At 35.1% G+C, this 17,701-nt stretch overlaps 2 protein-coding genes across 6 annotated transcripts in view; both read right to left on the bottom strand.

Moving 5' to 3' along the window:
- Positions 1 to 959: 959 nt before the first annotated feature.
- Positions 960 to 5,020, bottom strand: LOC131530768 (gastrula zinc finger protein XlCGF57.1-like). The gene is made up of 2 exons (XM_058761209.1): positions 4,880 to 5,020; positions 960 to 3,219 (listed from the first exon to the last, which is right to left on the bottom strand). The coding sequence occupies exon 2, from the start codon at positions 3,171 to 3,173 to the stop codon at positions 1,581 to 1,583; it is 1,593 nt and encodes a 530-aa protein (XP_058617192.1). The 5' UTR covers positions 3,174 to 3,219; positions 4,880 to 5,020; the 3' UTR covers positions 960 to 1,580.
- A 952-nt stretch (positions 5,021 to 5,972) lies between these two features.
- LOC131530765 (protein NLRC5-like) overlaps positions 5,973 to 17,701 on the bottom strand; it is a 33,776-nt gene continuing 22,047 nt past the window's right edge. For all 5 annotated transcript variants that reach the window (XM_058761204.1, XM_058761206.1, XM_058761203.1 and 2 more), the window contains 15 exons: positions 16,965 to 17,138; positions 16,440 to 16,613; positions 16,134 to 16,304; positions 15,756 to 15,929; positions 14,058 to 14,228; positions 13,127 to 13,300; positions 12,863 to 13,033; positions 12,005 to 12,178; positions 11,672 to 11,836; positions 10,991 to 11,164; positions 10,717 to 10,890; positions 9,918 to 10,091; positions 9,517 to 9,690; positions 7,801 to 7,962; positions 5,973 to 7,637 (listed from right to left, as the gene is read on the bottom strand). In XM_058761204.1, coding sequence (XP_058617187.1) covers positions 7,571 to 7,637; positions 7,801 to 7,962; positions 9,517 to 9,690; positions 9,918 to 10,091; positions 10,717 to 10,890; positions 10,991 to 11,164; positions 11,672 to 11,836; positions 12,005 to 12,178; positions 12,863 to 13,033; positions 13,127 to 13,300; positions 14,058 to 14,228; positions 15,756 to 15,929; positions 16,134 to 16,304; positions 16,440 to 16,613; positions 16,965 to 17,138 — 2,473 coding nt within the window. In that variant the 3' untranslated portion in view covers positions 5,973 to 7,570. The remainder of the gene's footprint in view (positions 7,638 to 7,800; positions 7,963 to 9,516; positions 9,691 to 9,917; positions 10,092 to 10,716; positions 10,891 to 10,990; positions 11,165 to 11,671; positions 11,837 to 12,004; positions 12,179 to 12,862; positions 13,034 to 13,126; positions 13,301 to 14,057; positions 14,229 to 15,755; positions 15,930 to 16,133; positions 16,305 to 16,439; positions 16,614 to 16,964; positions 17,139 to 17,701) is intronic.

Here is a 17,701-nt window from a genome sequence, read left to right as displayed (position 1 = left end):
GAATAAAGATAATTCTGATTCTAATAATATTACAGACTGGTCACAACCACAACCAATAACTCATTTTCACCAGCAGAGGTCAGTGTCACCTCAGATTTGATCTTCGACAACAGCTCATTTATGTTTAGATAAAGAAATTAATATATAATGAGCCTTGTGCAACATTTCTCCAGTGCTTCAGGGTTTTCTCTTCTAACTGATTCTCTGTTTTTCCTTGTTTCCTCTGTTAGATTAATATTGCTATGCATCTTAACTGAAACTTTAGCTAACACATTGACCTGCCAAGCCAAATGTGATCAGTAGCGATCACAAGACAATTTATTATAATTCTCCATCTTGCCATATCCTCAGAAGCTACTGTATATTGGGTCTGTGATACTGGATATCGATTAAAATAGTTAACACTACAATAACACTACAATCCCAGACACCTCAATCTCAGGCATTTGAAAGATTTAAAACATAGAAATCCCCAAAAGTAATCATGATATAGATAATCATTGCTCAGATACCAGAAATTATGAAATTATTCTTGGTACAAACAGATTCAGTAAGCCAAAAGGGGGAAAAAAGACAATAAAAGTTGTTGATTAAATGAGTAACAAGATTAAATGATAAGTTCATGGACACAAAAATTATGTGAAAACAGTTGAGACAAAACTTTCTCGATTTAAAAGACCAAGAACAAGAAAAGGAAATATCAGATAAATGTTTCACTTAAAAGTGCTAAGGCCCTGATACTTTAAGTGAAATTGATGGGGGGGGGGGGGGGGGGTGTCATTCTGATATCTGGACAAAAAGTCAGTTTGGAGTTTATTTCACTTGTTCCAAAAGTTTGCAATGGCTGTTAAATCCTTTCAAACTGCCATTGGTCCATGTCGATTACATAATAGGTTCACCTTTTTTGACATGGAAATCTTTTTCAGGATCATATCTTCAATCTGTCAAAGTCAGCTATGAGTAAAAACAAGACCACACTGCTGCTTATTATTGAAGTTGTACTTACAATCAAAAGTCTGTTTCCTGAAATTGAAGATTTGCAGATTTTACTGTTTAAAATCTCTTTACTTCCTCGTTATAATGTATTCTTTCCCTCACAAAAGACAGTAAATGAGCATAATGATTTAACTAAGCTATGCATACTTTCATATGATATATGAAAATATAACTTCTTAGACATTGTTCTTTTCAGAGGAACCCCATCTCAGTTTTTTCAATCACTTGAAACCGTTGGTCCTGAAGATGAACTTTGTTCATTGGGACAACTTTGTTTTGTTATGCAGCTGCTAAGGACAGATTTATATGATAGAGAGCTTTTATTTTATATGGGGCATATACCCCTGGGTTGAAAGCCCAAAAAACAATCATGGTGCTTCACAACTTTCAGCTATTACAAAAATTACGAAACAATTTGCAATCAAAGTAGAATCAGCTAGCAATAAAAAATAAACAATCAAAAGTTGATAATAAAATAAGAAATTGATTTAATAAATGGATTGGAGAAGCAACAAAAAAAATCAGAAGAGAGACAAGAATGAGAACGCAGGTAAATTGAGATATTAAGTCCATGTGAAATTTTACTACTTTAATTTCAGACAGCTGTTTTTAGTATGACGGTGCAGCGATCCTAACTGAGTGAAACTCTTCCCACACTGATCACATGTAAAAGGCTTCTCTCCAATTTGGACCCTCTCATTTTCTCCAGTGTGCATTCTCTGGTGCTTTTTCAATGTCACAGCTGCAGTAAAGGTCTTCCCACACTGAAAGCACATGTGATCCTTCACACCACTGTGCATTTTTTGGTGAACTTTTAAATTACCCAACTGACTAAAACCCTTTCCACATGAAGAACACATGTAAGGCTTCTCCTTTGTATGGACTTTCAGGTGAACCTTCAGGTGTTCTGCCCTAGGAAATTTTTTACCACATTGATCACAGTTATATGGTCTTTCTCCAGAGTGAGAACGCAGATGTAATTTAAGAGTGTATGCATGTGTGAAACACTTCCCGCACTGATCGCATGTGTACGGCTTCTCTCCAGTGTGGATTTTCATGTGAGACTTAAGGGCTCCTTTTAGTGTGAAACTCTTTCCACACTGATCACATGTGTGTGGCTTCTCTCCAGTGTGGATCATCTCATGATTCTTCAGATTTCCATACTGACTGAATGTCTTGTCACAGTGTAAACACTTGTAAGGTTTCTCTCCAGTGTGAATTCTCTGGTGGCGATTCAATACAGCTGCAGTCGTATAAGTATTTCCACAATCAAAACACATATGATCCTTTGCACCGCTGTGACTTCTCTGGTGTAATTTTAAATAATCCATTCGTGAAAAGCTCTTTCCACAGAAACAAATGTAAGGTTTCTGCTTTGTATGAATGTTCAGGTGCCTCTTCAGGTTTTGTGCCCTAAGAAATCTTTTGCCACACTGATCACAGTTAAATGGTCTTTCTCCAGAATGAGAACGCAGATGTAATTTAAGAGTTTTTGTTTGTGCAAAACTCTTCCCACACTGATCACATGTGTGCGGCTTCTCTCCAGTGTGGATTTTCATGTGGTCATTAAAGCTTCCTTTTTGTGTAAAACATTTACCACATTGATCACATTTGTAAGGCTTCTCTCCAGTGTGGGTCCTCACATGTATTTTCAGAGTCCCAGTCTGACTGAATCTCATGTTACAGTGTGAACACTTGTAAGGTTTTTCTCCAGTGTGAACTCTTTGGTGCCCTTTCAATGCATCGGATCTAGTAAAGGTCTTCCCACAATCAATGCAAATGTGATCCTTTACACCGTTGTGTCTTTTCCAGTGTAATTTTAAATTATCCAGCCGAGTAAAACTCTTTCCACACAGAGAACACACGTGAAGCTTCTTCTTTGTATGAACTTTCAGGCACCTCTTCAGGTTTTCTGCCCTTAGATTTTTTTTGCCACATTGATCAGAGTTAAACGTTTTTTCTCCAGAATGAGAACGCAGATGTAATTTAAGAGTGTTTGCTCGTGAAAAACTCTTCCCGCATTGATCACATGTGTGCGGTTTCTCTCCAGTGTGGATTTTCATGTGAGGTTGAAGACTTTTTTTGGATGGGAAACTCTTTCCACACTGAGGGCAGGTGAACGATTCTTTGGCTCTTCTTTTCAGGGAGCATCTCAAAGATTTCTCCAGTTTTGACATGATGATGTTTCGTGTTATTCACTTTCCTTTTTCTCCTCCATCAGGTCTAAAATTAAAAATAAAAAGGTTTAATTTTAAGAAAGATAAAAATTCAAACACAAATAGACAAATGATATGCAAAATTATGATCATTTCATGATTTTTTTTGATAAATTATACAAAATTATTCCAAGCAGTGTGTGTGCAGTGTACACAAAGAAACGCTGACAACAGAACAAACAGACAGCAGAATAGAGCTGAGTGATCAACTGAATTATCACCAAGGACAATATATCGGCTGGTATTTGGCATTTTAAAATATAGGCATAGGCTGATAAGTTTTTCTGACTGGCCGATGTGCTATAGTGCTGAACACCAGTCACTGAAAACCATGTCCTCTGGTGTGACACTATTTAAATCGGGCAATTCCACAGACAACTTTAAGTAGCTGAAGTACCCCATTCAAGGTCATGTTACTGAAGCCCTCTTCGAGGCCCATGTTGTTAACATGGTAGGTATTGTCTCAGAATTATCCAAATATTTAACTTTTTTGGAACCATTACAAAAGCGTTAAGTTTTGTTGTCCTTTGGTGCGACACCCCTACATTATATTTTTTATATTTACATTTATTCATTTAGCAGATGCTTTTATCCAAAACGACTTAAAAACGAGCAATACAATGAGTGATTCATTATAAAGAGAATAGACACAGGAAGTGCTTGCAATACAAAGTTTCAGGCATTGTTCAGAGTAAATACTAGCTAGACAGGGAGAGGTTTAAGGAAAGAAAGCAACTTTTTTTTTTTATATGAAGTCAAGTGATGACGGAAAAAAATAGTTTTCAGGTGTCGCTTGAAAATTTTAATTTTTTTCATTAAAAACTGTGTTAAGGTACATAAGCATGGAAAAGTATGCAAATGTGTCTTGCTAACTGCTAATGACAGGTTAGCTAAGAATAGCAAGGTCATAAATTGACACAAAAGGCTGAAATATCCTTTGGTGTGACAGATTATGTCCACTGATGTGACACCTGTACCGTCACACCAGAGGACAGGGTCTCTTTAAGAAGCATTTTAAATAATTAAATAAGATTTGTTTAACTCCTTTTTATTCTTTTTTGAACTTTTTAGTGTTCTTAAATGAAATGAAGAGTTACAGTAACATACTGATTGACTGAGTGAATGAATTTTATTGAATATTTTTAATTTTGTTTTGTTTAAAAAAAAAACCACGATATTGTTTGCATCAAAATTTCTTTATTTGACATTCAAAGTTAAATAAAATACTTCTCACTTCCTCTTTATAGCAGTATAACTACCATTTCTATCCTTAGTGTGGTGTAACATCATACGATGTGACACACATAAAAGAACCACAGATTTGTTTTTTCAAATATCTTATTAAATTTAATAACAATTTGAGTATTGTAACTACAACACATATATTAATTTTAAGTACGAAAAGTGTCTAACTTAAATTTATTTTGCAAAAGGTAATTTAAAAAAGGGAATAAGAGAAAACGGAGAATTAAATCAAACATCCAAACAATAATTCGACTCACTACAGGTCTTACTACCAATTGCTTATATCAGTCAGAAGACGCCAGAAAAGACGCACAAATGGCGCTATATCCTAAAAAAAAAAAAACAGTACACAAACGGCCTCGAAAATGTTACTGAAATTGTGTTGTTATGATTGTATAAACACAGTGAACCGCTCTCTTTACCTCAAAAGATTCACGGCTGAGTGAGGGCGCTGCTTTCTTCTTCTTTTCTGTTCATTCGCGGTTGCAGGCCAGCTTTAGGTGCATTACCGCCACCAACAGAAAGAAAAAGAGGGTGCTTGTCGAACAGAAGGCTGCAGTCCCTCTGGCTTCAAGATTAGAGTCCTGCTCAGCATTAAACACTAGAATGAGACTGTTTAGTGCGAATGGCTATCATTTTCAAATCATTTTCAGCTTATTATTATTATCATTTATTTATTTATTTTATTTTTATTATTATTATTTTTTTTTTGTGAATTTGAATCTGAGCAAAAATATTTTGGATTAATGAAAGACACAAAGTAATAGAATAGCCTAGACTGGATGTGTAATGAGACTGTCTAAAAAGGAACCTTCAAACTGAGATTTTATTTTGACAGTTTTATGACGTGGCCAAGATATGCAGCCTTCCATTTGAGAAGCACCCAACATCTGTTGCCGACTTTGTTCCTCCAACACACTGCAAACAAATTCAGACCACCTCTTACTTACGCTCTCAGCTTCGGTCCTACGGTGCACACCCGAGTTCTGAAAACATCGTTAACATTATTCAAACAAACTGAACTTTGACATCAACCTGAGTGCCCACCATATAGACCTTCAAGTATGAAAGATCAACTAACAAACTTATGGATGAAAGTTGAACCCGCTGGTCCTGAAGATGAACTTTGTTCACTTGAGAACTTTGAACAATGCTTCTTTGTACAAACATGTTTGCTGGCAAATATTTTGTGTTACCCTGAGGAACTGTGCATTCACTTGTAATAGTTCTGCAGGTGAGCAAAAAATGTACAAAGGGAGCGCAAAAAGTAAAAGTTTCTTGGGGGAAATCAAAACGGCAAAACTTTTCAACCAGTCTCATATTTTTTCCTTGTCTTACAATAAAATTGATGATCAAATGAGTTACAGTCAATGATTAGTCTGTGAACAAATATAAAAATTAAATAAAAGTAAAAACAAATGAGTTTTCTCTCTTTATTGGCTTGCAAGAGCAACACGATGAGAAGCAGAAGCTAAAGCTACATGACAGTTCATCTTACATCTGCACTTGGTAAATACATAAAAGTGGTAAAGCTGAGTTTTTGTTCACTGGTTTTTAGTTTTAGGTTGTTTTTTTACATGAAACATGGTTTATCAGACCATAATGAAGATATTTATGGTGATGTTGTGGTTTGCTTCAGCTGTTCACACCAAATGAGCTTTAACATGCAGCATTGTAAGTTTAACATCTACTGATGCCGACCGATGTGCATGCCTATATTAATAAAATTCATTTTAACAGCTAACAGTGTTATAAATTAGCCTCATCACATATCTTTTCACGTCTCCAGACAATAACGGATCTGTATTCACATCACTTAGATTTTCACACAGCCAGTTAGAAATCATTTATTTTAGTTCGGGGTGTAACCATGTTTTCATCTCCTCACAAAGTTCCATTTATCTTGGGTTAACTGCCTAAACTGACAATGCTGGAGGAGTTCCTTCTGTTGAGAATATCTACTTTGTGCTATTTCCACAACTGTCCCTTTATTTGAAACTAGGCAGGGTGCCACATTGACAGCAACTTTGGCTTTTATGGCTGAAGTAAGAGGATTGGAATTTCCTGTGTTGGGCTCTGTTCACATTCTGGTCAACTTTTAATGCTTCTTTCATCTACTGTAGCATTGTCTTTCTCCAGAATGAGAATGCAGATGTGACTTAAGACCATTTACATATGTAAAAACTGATCATGTGTGCTGCTTCTCTCCAGTGTGGATCTTCCTATGTGTTTTCAGATGTCCTGACTGACTGAATCTCATCTTACAAGGTTTTTCTCCAGTGTGAATTTTCTGGTGCTGTTTGTCCACTGTAGTTAAAGTGAGCGAGCAAGTTTTAACGAACAAGTGACACTCAACACTCACGTATGATCAAGCGCTAACGAAAACTCACCAAGAGTTGATGATTGGCTTTACTTTTCTACTTTTCCAGCTTTTCTTGAAGTAGTGTTTTCATTCTGGCTTTGGCAGTGCATAAAGTTTCAATTTCTGTAATAGCACTATGTTTGTTTTCCCATTTTCCAGTCCTTGAATCCATGTGTCTGAAATTCAAGTACTTAAAAGAAGCATGGGTACCCTGACATTAATAAAACAGACAGGTAGATCTTTACAGTTTAATAAAACAAGCACAAAATACACAATTAAAATGCAAAAGCACTGAATAAAACAATAAGCTGTCAAGAATGAACTAATTAGTAAAAACACATGTATTTAAGTTATATTTAAAAACAGAGACAGTTCTGTGGATTGGAAGACTATTCCATAAAAATTGAGCCTTCACTTTTTTTCCTAAAAAATAAAAATAATAATGCCTACTAACATATTTCATTTTATATCTGGCATAGATATATTTTATTGCTCTATTTCTCTTTGCTCAGTAATGTTGCTTTATTTCATTTGTAATTTGTTCCACCTTTATGCATTAGTAATTATTTAAATAGCAACACATTAAAGGTACTACAATACATTTTACATTTATTTAATGCCGTAGGTGTAGCTGTTGATTTTGAATAGTTTATATTTATGAATTGATGTTCCCGTTCTAAAAGTCATACAAATACTTATTTTCATTTTTGTGGTCCCTCATCCGATGGTGTCTGGTCCAGTCCTGTTGATTTCACAATGTAAACCATCCACCAACATGATTTAGACCAGCTCTGAACAGGCGCTGTTCACTGTCTAGGCTGTTAAGAAGAAATCAAAAGAGAAAATAACCAGTGTTGGCTGTAATAAGTCAAATATTACTATATTTCAATTACTTTTTTTGAATAACAAGATGTGTAACCGATCACACTAATCTTATTAGTTATCATGTTAGCGTGACATGACAAAAAGATGTTTACTCACCTCAGGTTACAGTTGGAGTCTTTGAGCACTTTACTGAGCTGCTTCTTTGAGTTTCCTATTTTATTCTTTTTCAGATCAAGTTCTTTTAAAAAATGCAATGCTTTCGTCTTAGCCAAAGGCTGAGCCAAACAAGCAACATCCGTAATGCCACAGTCATTTAGGCTAGAAAAAGACAGAGGAAGAGACTTTCACTTTAACCCAGAGTTTAAAATGAACTGCAATCATAGTTACATTTGTTCAACAAAATTTCACAATTGAAATAAATTATTTAAATGGGAAACTAATACGCGGAGTGCCTCAAGATTTCACTAGAATAATAAGCAACCTGGTTTAAAAAAAAAAAAAAAAAAAAAAGGGTTTTTTTTGGATTTCATGACAAATTATAAAAATAATGATTTCTCTCTGAAACACCTTAATGGGATTTAGTTCTAGTTTTCTATTACATTCTGCCAAAAATGTGATTGTTTGCAATTTTCATTTGTTTCATTCGTTTTTTTGAAATGTTTCCAGTCCCTTAAAAATAAATGAACATCAGGTTATTCAAGGACCAAATGACCATCTCATCTGAATTAAAAAAAGGAGTTTTATGTCCTCAAAATTCATGTCATGAAGAAAAAAAAAACATCACTATGCATCCTGAAATAAAATGTGAAATCTTTAAGTGATATTAAGTGTAAAGTGTGTAGGATCAGAACGAGTTAGACAAACTAAGATTCGATCAGAACATCGAAACATGAGGAGCCGGAATTCCAGAGAGGCCCCACGAAAACAGGACAACGACATAAATCAGATTCCAAGCGCCGACCTCTGAAGGAAGCCTAACCAACAAGCCTCTTCCAGAACAGCTTGCAACATTAAGACAAAAGAACACTTATTGATAAGTCCAACGCAGGAAGGAGATCGTCAAATTTGGGGTAAATAATCAAGATTAATGGTCAAAGAGATGGCCATCACATGTGTTCCACGAGAGAAATCATGAGCTTCTTTAGATTGACTTTTCCCCCACACATAGAAGACAAAGAACCAGACTGAAATGTGTTTGTCCAAAGAACATGTCTTTTGGTCTCCACAGAACTACACAGAGACTTTCTTTTTCATATGCACATAAAATCATCCTAAAGGACATTTCTATGCATATTATTGTGTATGTAACCCACACATTAGACTATCATGTTTTAAGCACATATTATGTATGTCTTTTTAATAACTACTGAATGATTTTTAGGGTTATTCGTGTTTGGTATGTATGAGTTTGACAATTCTAGCTTGAAACGTTTCTTCCAATTGATTCTTTGTCAAATGTATCATATTCTGGTTATAGAAATCACATCCAAAAGTATACTTTGCAAGGGTGTGTAAAATTCGGACCATGTGACTGATAACATGCTGATTTATGATGGAAGGAACAACCCTAGCTAAGATAATAGCCTATCTAATTGGTCAAGACACCAGATGGGATGTGTCCAGAAGCCGAGTTTAAAAACTCAGGACACCATAAAATCTTCCCTTCTCCCTTCTCTCTTCTTTTCCCTTTTCTCCCTTCTCTCTTCTCGCCACCGTGTTTTGACACTGCTTTTTAGCGCTCTTTGAGCGTGCTCTGGCCTACAGGCAGATATATTCAAGATTACAGCAGGCAGGTGTTTTGGAGCAGGTTGGAGCTAAACTCTGCAAAATGTTGGCCTCCAGGAGCACCTCTAATGAACAAGCGCTTCTTACCTCAATCTCTCCAGTTTACAGTCTAAATTCTTCAGTATGTCACATAACTGCTTCACTCCTTTGTTTCTTACTTTATTCCCACTAAGATCCAGCTCTCTCAGGTGTGATGGGTTTGATTTCAGAGCTGAAGTCAGAGCAGAACAACCTTCATCTGTTATATCACAGTATCTTAACCTAAAACAGGGGAAATGAGACAAACAAACCTTTTGTTCCATAACGGTATATCATCTTCATGGAAAACAGACTAAGGTGAATTCAACAAACTCATAGAATTCATCTGAAATGTCGTCATATCCATATGTTCTTCAGTTGTACTTCAGGTATATCAGGGCCTTAAAACGTCAGGTTGAACCTGATGAAGTGATTTTAAGCATTTTGATTTGTATATGAATGTTACTGACCTCAGTCTCTCCAGTTTACAGTGTGAATCCTTCAGTACGTCACATAAGTGATTCACTCCTGTGTTTTTCATTTGATTCACACTCAGGTCCAGCTCTCTCAGGTGTGATGGGTTTGAACACAGACCTAGAATCAGGATGAGACACTGTTTCTCTGTAATACTGCATCTACCCAGCCTGAAGACAGAAAGAGAAAATACAATGAATCAGATCTATGTTCAGTTTATGTTTGAGTTAAATACATCATGGATAAATGCCATACAGTCACTAATACAAAAGGAAAAATCTTAATTGTATAATCAAAAGCCAATAAGGATAAGCTGGATTTAAGGATACTAGTTACATGTCTGGAACCATCTTCACTTAGACAAAAAATAACTATATATTATTCATGTAGATTAAGATACAGGATCAAATATACAACAACTGAAAAATTTAACAAGGAAATTTGGTACATGAATCAAATTTGGTTGAGTGTAGTTTATACCATCACTAAATACAAATGCTGCTTAATAAAAGTAGTTGTAGTCAAACGTTCTATTAGTGCTGGAAAACCATGCAACTCTGCTAAAATAATCTAATGTCATTCATGTTTGACTGGTTTTTAGTCTACTGTCACTTCTTTGTCATTTCACAGTAAAGATGTGTCCCATTTTAGTATATGAAACAATTTTATAGTCACAAAGTTTCAAATGTTTCAGAGTTTAAAGCTCTTGCTACTGACATACATATTGAATCATCAAACCATTACATAATCATCTTTAATCATATTGTATCAGCTGTACAGTATAATGTTACTAACGCTAGTTTTTCCAGCTTGCATTGTGGGTTCCTGAGTAAATCACAGAGATATTTCACCCCAGAATCTCCCAGTCGATTTCCACTCAGGTTCAGTTCTCTCAGGTGTGATGGGTTTGATTTCAGAGCTGAAGTCAGAGCAGAACAACCTTCTTCTGTCATTTCACAGTATCCTAATCTACATTGGGAGAAATATTAACAAAAAACAAACACTGTTCATTCTGTTTCAGTCAAACACCAAAACAATTGTTTCCTGCATGTATGTAAATGTTCCTCACCTCAATCTCTCCAGTGTACAGAGTGAATCCTTCAGTACATCACATAAGTGAATCACTCCTGTGTGTTTTAGTTGATTTTCACTGAGGTCCAGCTCTCGCAGGTGTGAAAGGTTTGAATGCAGAGCTGAACTTAGACTGAGACCCTGTTTCTCTGTAATACTGCATCTACACAGACTAAAGACAAAAAGAAAAACTGAAATGACTCAGATCTATAATGACATCCTTATTGAAGAGCTACAGACTTTTAGTTTAATTCACAATCTAATTTGATGTGCAAGGATTCTAGGTTTTATGCTTAGATGTTATACATTTGAATATTATACATCTCTCTGTCTGTGTAAGAGTATGTGTGAAGATTGAGAATGTTTTGCATATTTGATATTTTATGGTCTCACGCCTTCATTTCGGTAAATAAATAGATTTTGTTCAACATAATTGTTAAGCCCCCATTTGTCCCCATTCATTCCTAGGGTTGGTCAATTCTGACCGTGAACAGCCAAGGTACAACTTTTTTTAATTGACACTTAGTCTCATCGAATGGGTCAAAAATGACTGAACGGCCCAGGAGTGTTAAACGCACCTAATATAAAGTGTGATCACTGAGGAAATTCCAGTGCTATAAATGATGTAACTTGAGTCGTGTTGTCTTAAAATACACCTAAACAGTAAACTGTTACTAACACTAGTATTTCCAGTTTGAATTCTGGGTTCTTCAGCAGAACAGCAAGGTTTTCAACCCCTAGTTGATTTCTGCTCAGGTCCAGTTCTCTCAGATGTAATGGGTTTGATTGCAAAGCTGAAGTCAGGGCAGAACAGCCTTCATCTGTCATATCACAGCCTCTTAACCTACATTGAGAAAGAGAGCATACAATAAGATAGAAGCTAACCTCATAACAAAAAATAGACAGACAAAGGAAGAGAGATTATTATTATTTCACCATATCACAAAAAAGCACAAATAATGTGAAGACCTTTTCACAAATATGTGAACTCATGTAGGTGAATGTTCCTCACCTCAATCTCTCCAGTTTACAGTGTGAATCCTTCAGTATATCACATAAGATCTTCACTCCTCTGTTTTGTAGTTTATTCTCACTGAGGTTCAGTTCTCTCAGGTGTGATGGGTTTAAACACAGAGCTGAAGTCAGGATGAGACACTGTTTCTCTGTAATACTGCATCCACACAGACTGAAGACAGAAAGAGAAAAGACAATGAATCAAATCTATGCACTGCAAAAAACTGCTTTTCTTAGATTTTTTTGTCTTGTTTCCAGCCAAGATATCTAAAAACTCTAAAAAAAGAAGGATTTCTTAGACAAGTAAAAAAATATTGTTTTGTTTTCAGAAAAAACAAGTCAAAATTAAGTGAGTTTTTGCTTAGAACAAGCAAAATAGTCTGCCAATGGCGTAAGTAAAATAATCTTATTTCAAACAGAAAACAAGATTATTTTGCTTACCCCATTGGCAGATTATTTTGCTTGTTTCAAAAATAATTTTTAGATATTTGGGCTGAAAACAAGACAAAAAAGTACTGTACAGTGTGATGACCCAATAAAGTTAAATGTTTGGTCTCATGATAGCAGTTTGCTATTTGAAAAGCACTTTGTAAATTAATGCAGCTCAGAATTCAGCATCATAAAATTTATTTTTCAAAATATTCTACTGTAATTCTACAAACTGTATTCTCCCTCTACAGTAGCTAAAATAACTGTTGACTTTACTAATTTCCACAGAGCTCTGGGTAGAAACCAATTAAATTTTAATACATTTTATTGTGTCTCTAATTCAGGCAAAAGAGAACACAGTATTATCAACTACTGTAACTTTACTATTAAAAGCAATTTAACATTTTAGAGCATGTCAAATACTCACATCAGTGTGTTGAGTTTACAGTGTTTATCCTGCAGTAGAGCAGCGAGCCGCTTCATGTTTGTGTCTCCTAGCTCGTGTAAACTCAGATTCAGTTCTCTCAGGAGTAATGGGTTTTCCCCCACAATTCCAGTCACATACTGACAGGCTTCATCTGCAGCAGGACCCAAAAACCTGCAGAAGAGAAGATGAAACAGGATTCAATTCAGTTTGCAACTATAGAAAACATAGAAAATATTGCTCAAAACATACACTAAAATCACTCACCTCAGTGTCTTCAGTTGATAGTTTGGATCCTGTAGTAAATCATTGAGCTCTTTCACTCCTGATTGTCCAGGATCATTTCCTGTGAGATCCAGCTCTATCAGGTGTGAAGGGTTTGATCTCAGAGCTGAAGCCAGAGCTTTATAACCTTCTTCAGTGATACTGCAGTCTGAAAGACTACAGAAAACATATTTTAAATTGTAATCAAATTCTCTTCTGATCAGAGAAGAAAAACATACTTCATATCTGGCAGAAGCATTAAGGCCCATTCACAACAAGAACGATAACTAGATAAAGATGAAGTACTAAATATCATTTTAAATTTAAAAGAATAGCAGAGTTCACACCACAACTATAAGAATAAAGATATAGATGAACAATATCACTGGGATCACTTTCACAGTTTTAACAGTTTTAAACATTTGTTAGAAATACAGAAAAATAATCAAAAAGTAACCAAATGTAATCAGTTATAAATAAAGTAATTGGAATAGTTACCCTACTTACTATATTTTAAATAAGATAACTTGTAGTCTATAACCTATTACATTTCCACGTAACCAAGTTTATGCACTATCCACTCAACCATGTAGTGTATGAATTATACAAGGGTATTTTGTCATCATTGGAGTCTGCTGCCCCTCCATCTCCACTACGTAATTAAAGCTGCGATGGTTGAGTGCATCAAGTGTCTAAAGTTCTAAAGTAATTATCAGTTAATTAAGTGCATCATCTGGGTATTTAAACTGCACTTTTTCTTTTCTGAATTTTTAGAGTTAACACGAGTAGTGTAAGTAGTGGAATAGTGCACAAGTATGCAAATTGGGATGCAAAAAGATGGATGACAATCTCCACTTCTTTCCACTATAGAAAAGTGAAGCCAAAACATCGCAGTATGGATGCTTAAATATGCCATAATAAACAAAATACTCACATCAGTGTGTTGAGTTGACAATGTTTATCCTGCAGTAGAACAGCGAGTCGATTAACATTCGAGTCTCCTAGTTCATGTTCACTCAGATTCAGCACTCTCAGAAGTAATGGGTTTTTACCCACAATTCCAGTCACATACCGACAGGCTTCATCTGCAGCAGAACCCAAAAACCTGCAGACAGAACAAGTACAAGGACATTACCTGCCACATAATGACTTTTGTGAAAGTATGTGAAAGGGCCAGTAATCATTTCAAAGGTTTCCATATGATCAACATTTTGAAACAACTAAATAAAATAAAATAATAATGACCATAAAACAATGATTTAAATAATTTTAGTTAAAAAATACAAGCTTTGACAAAACCAGTTTTAATGATAAACCTCACATTGTAATCTTAAAACCATTCCTTAAGAAACAGAAAACAAATGAGTAATAATCATAAGTGATTTTAAAATAAGTTTGTCTCGAACGCATGTTATTGCAGTTGAAGTCAGCTGAGCTGCCACCGGAGTTAATGTCACACACAATGCACTCTTTCAGCCAGAACGTGACCATGTCTTGTGACTGAGTGTGTGACAGAGAAAATTGGAGTGAAAATCATGTCATTTAGGGTGAAAATGCATGCATTTTAGCACTTGAGTTAGCAACTTTTCAAAATTGTCTAAAAGATGCTGAATAAAATGTAAAATTAGCTAAATTTGTTGCTAGGTGCTTTTTGAAAAAAAGTTGCCAGGATCATAAGTTGGCACCACTGGAGGGGAGCGCTCTCTGTGCATCTTTAATTAGGGTGACCATACGGTCCATTTTTAAGGGACGCACCCTTGCCAGGATTTCTATATTGTGTAAAATATCCATGTTTTGGCTGTTTGCACTGTGCAGATTGATAGTTGTATGACATTATTTCATGAGAGCTATGAGAGCAGAGCAGACAGCTCCTTATGCTTTCAAATCGCTCTCGCTGTACTTTGGTGTCATACAATGATCGGTGCACAGCTTCAAGTCGAAGGAATGAACAAACACATGTGCGTATTTACATCGCTTTCATCATTCTCACCTTCTCACGCGCCATTATTGGTCGATTATGTACAATACATGCATGTTATTGGTCAAACTACTTTGGATGTTTTAGGCAATATAAAAATCCTGGGTTACACTTCATTTCGATAGTCCACTTTAGACATTCTACTAAATATAAGTAACTTTGTAACTACATGTCAACTAACTCTCAGTAGGGTAGGTTTAGGGTTGCCAAGTTTCTCATAGTCAGTATGTTGTATTTTGTGGACCCATCAAAATAAAGTGTTAGAAGATATTAAGCAGACAGTCTACTAATACTCTAATGACTACTAGTCATGTAGTTTCAAAGTTACTTACTGTTAGTAGAATGTCTAAAATGGACAATCAAAATAAAGTGTTACCAAATCCTGGCCAGGACATGCCCTGTATAAATGGCACATATGGCCACCCTGTCTTTAATTGTCTGGGGACAACATGGCTCTCATGGTGTGCGAGATCTGTAGAAAATGCATTCTATGTTGCTTTAAATTTCAAATTTTCTTCATTTTTCTATTCTTAACATTAGTGGTTAATCTGTTAACTAATTGAAAATCAATTTCTAATATTTTTGAAAACTGTCATTACTACTAGTTTGAGTTCTATCAGTTCTATTGCACTTTATTATATCGAGAACACTCACCTCAGTGTCTTCAGTTGACAGTTTGGATCCTGTAGTAAATCAATGAGCTCCTTCACTCCTGATTGTCCAGGATCATTTCCTGTGAGATCCAGCTCTATCAGGTGTGAAGGGTTTGATCTCAGAGCTGAAGCCAGAGCTTTATAACCTTCTTCAGTGATACCGCAGTTGGAGAGTCTACAGAAAATTTAAAAAAAACTTAAGTTAACACTGTATATCAAATTAATAACTGCACAATAGTCTGAATCATAAATTGACTAAATCGCACTACAGTTAAATACATAATCACAATACAAAGTATTTTTGAGCCGACTGAATGGATATATAATATTCCAGTGATTGATGTGGTGTTGAATGTAGCTGATGATGAAATGTACTCACTTGAGTATCTTCAGCTCACACACAGGATTCTTCAGTCCCTCACAGATCTCTTTGACTCCTGAGTCCAGCAGACGGCTGTTGTTCAGGTTCATCTCTTTCAGGATGGTTTTGGAGGAGAGAACAGTAGCTAGAACTGAACAGCTTTTCTCTGTCAGCTCACAATTATTCAGCCTGAACACAAAAACAGCATTATTTATTATTCAACACACATCAGATCAACAGATCTTAATATCTGCTCTCACATGTGACTCAGTCTTTTCAACTGAATAAAGAGAAGATATAATGTATAAAATCATGTTCACTCACTTCATTTTCTCTACTTTGCTATGAGAGTCCATCAAAAGAGCAGAGAGCTTCTCTCCATCCAGATCTCCTAATTTATCTTCACTCAGATCCAGTTCTTTCAGTAATAATGGATTTGTACCCAGAGCTTCAGTGAGATACTCACACGCTTCCTGTGCAGCACGACTTTTCAAAAACCTACAGGAAGTAGTTTTTATGAATTTTTATTATTCCTCTTCTTATTCTTATATATTTTTAAATTTTGTATGGGTTTTCTTTTTCATAATTTCATCTTAATTTTATGTACTGTGCATTTCTACAGTAGAGTGTACTTATTTTCAAATCATTGAAGTAATTATATTTTGTCATGAAACTGTTGGAAATTAAATTCAGTGGAGTGTTTGTGTTGAAATTCTTAGTATTGAGACTCTATAAATTCCTCTTGCTGTCATTCCAGTTCCATAGTAGACCATTTGAGCCTTTTACCTAGTTTCATACAGTGGACTTTGTGTCTTTCAATAAGTTCAAAAAATGTGAAGTTTTAATCACCTGATAGTCTTCAATTGATAATGTCCATGCTGAAGTAAATCAATGAGCTGCTTCACTCCTGATTGTCCAGGATCATTTCCTGTGAGATCCAGCTCTATCAGGTGTGAAGGGTTTGATCTCAGAGCTGAAGCCAGAGCTTTATAACCTTCTTCAGTGATACTGCAGTTAGAGAGTCTACAGAAAAGTTCAAAATAAAATGTCTTACATAATACAATTGAAACATGTAAAAACTTTTTAGAAATTATTTTAAATTGTAAAAAAAAAAAAAAGAAAAAAAAAAAAAGGTAAGGCGAAGAGGGTGAACAAAACGTTAGATTAAACACAAACAAACAAACAACAAAAAACCATAAACCATTACTGCTAAAGAAGAAAATTTGTTTGCCATTTCTTTAGTTTTCTAGTGTTAAAAATGGTTTAACACTAGAAGCGCCAGAATTCCAAAACTACTAGACCGCTATATTATAAACTCTATAATCTCTAAATAAATTGCCCAAATGAGAGATTAATGTATTAACTGTGTTAGGATATCTTTAAAAAAAACAAATAACACCAACATGTAGACTTTTTATTTAGTTAAAAATGATAATTATAAATTTAGAAATATTCGCATCATTTCATAGTAAAATGTAATTATTGCATATTCAGTATTTCTCTGTATTTATTTTACATAACTCAGAACAACAAAATAACATTTAAAATGATCTATTTGATTATGATTTTTTTTTTACAACATTTAT

This window comes from Onychostoma macrolepis, chromosome 22 (assembly GCF_012432095.1).
Source record: "Onychostoma macrolepis isolate SWU-2019 chromosome 22, ASM1243209v1, whole genome shotgun sequence".
NCBI classification, from domain to species: domain Eukaryota; kingdom Metazoa; phylum Chordata; class Actinopteri; order Cypriniformes; family Cyprinidae; genus Onychostoma; species Onychostoma macrolepis.
Note: the sequence above shows the minus strand (reverse complement) of the source record. Positions and strands in the feature narration are given on the sequence as shown.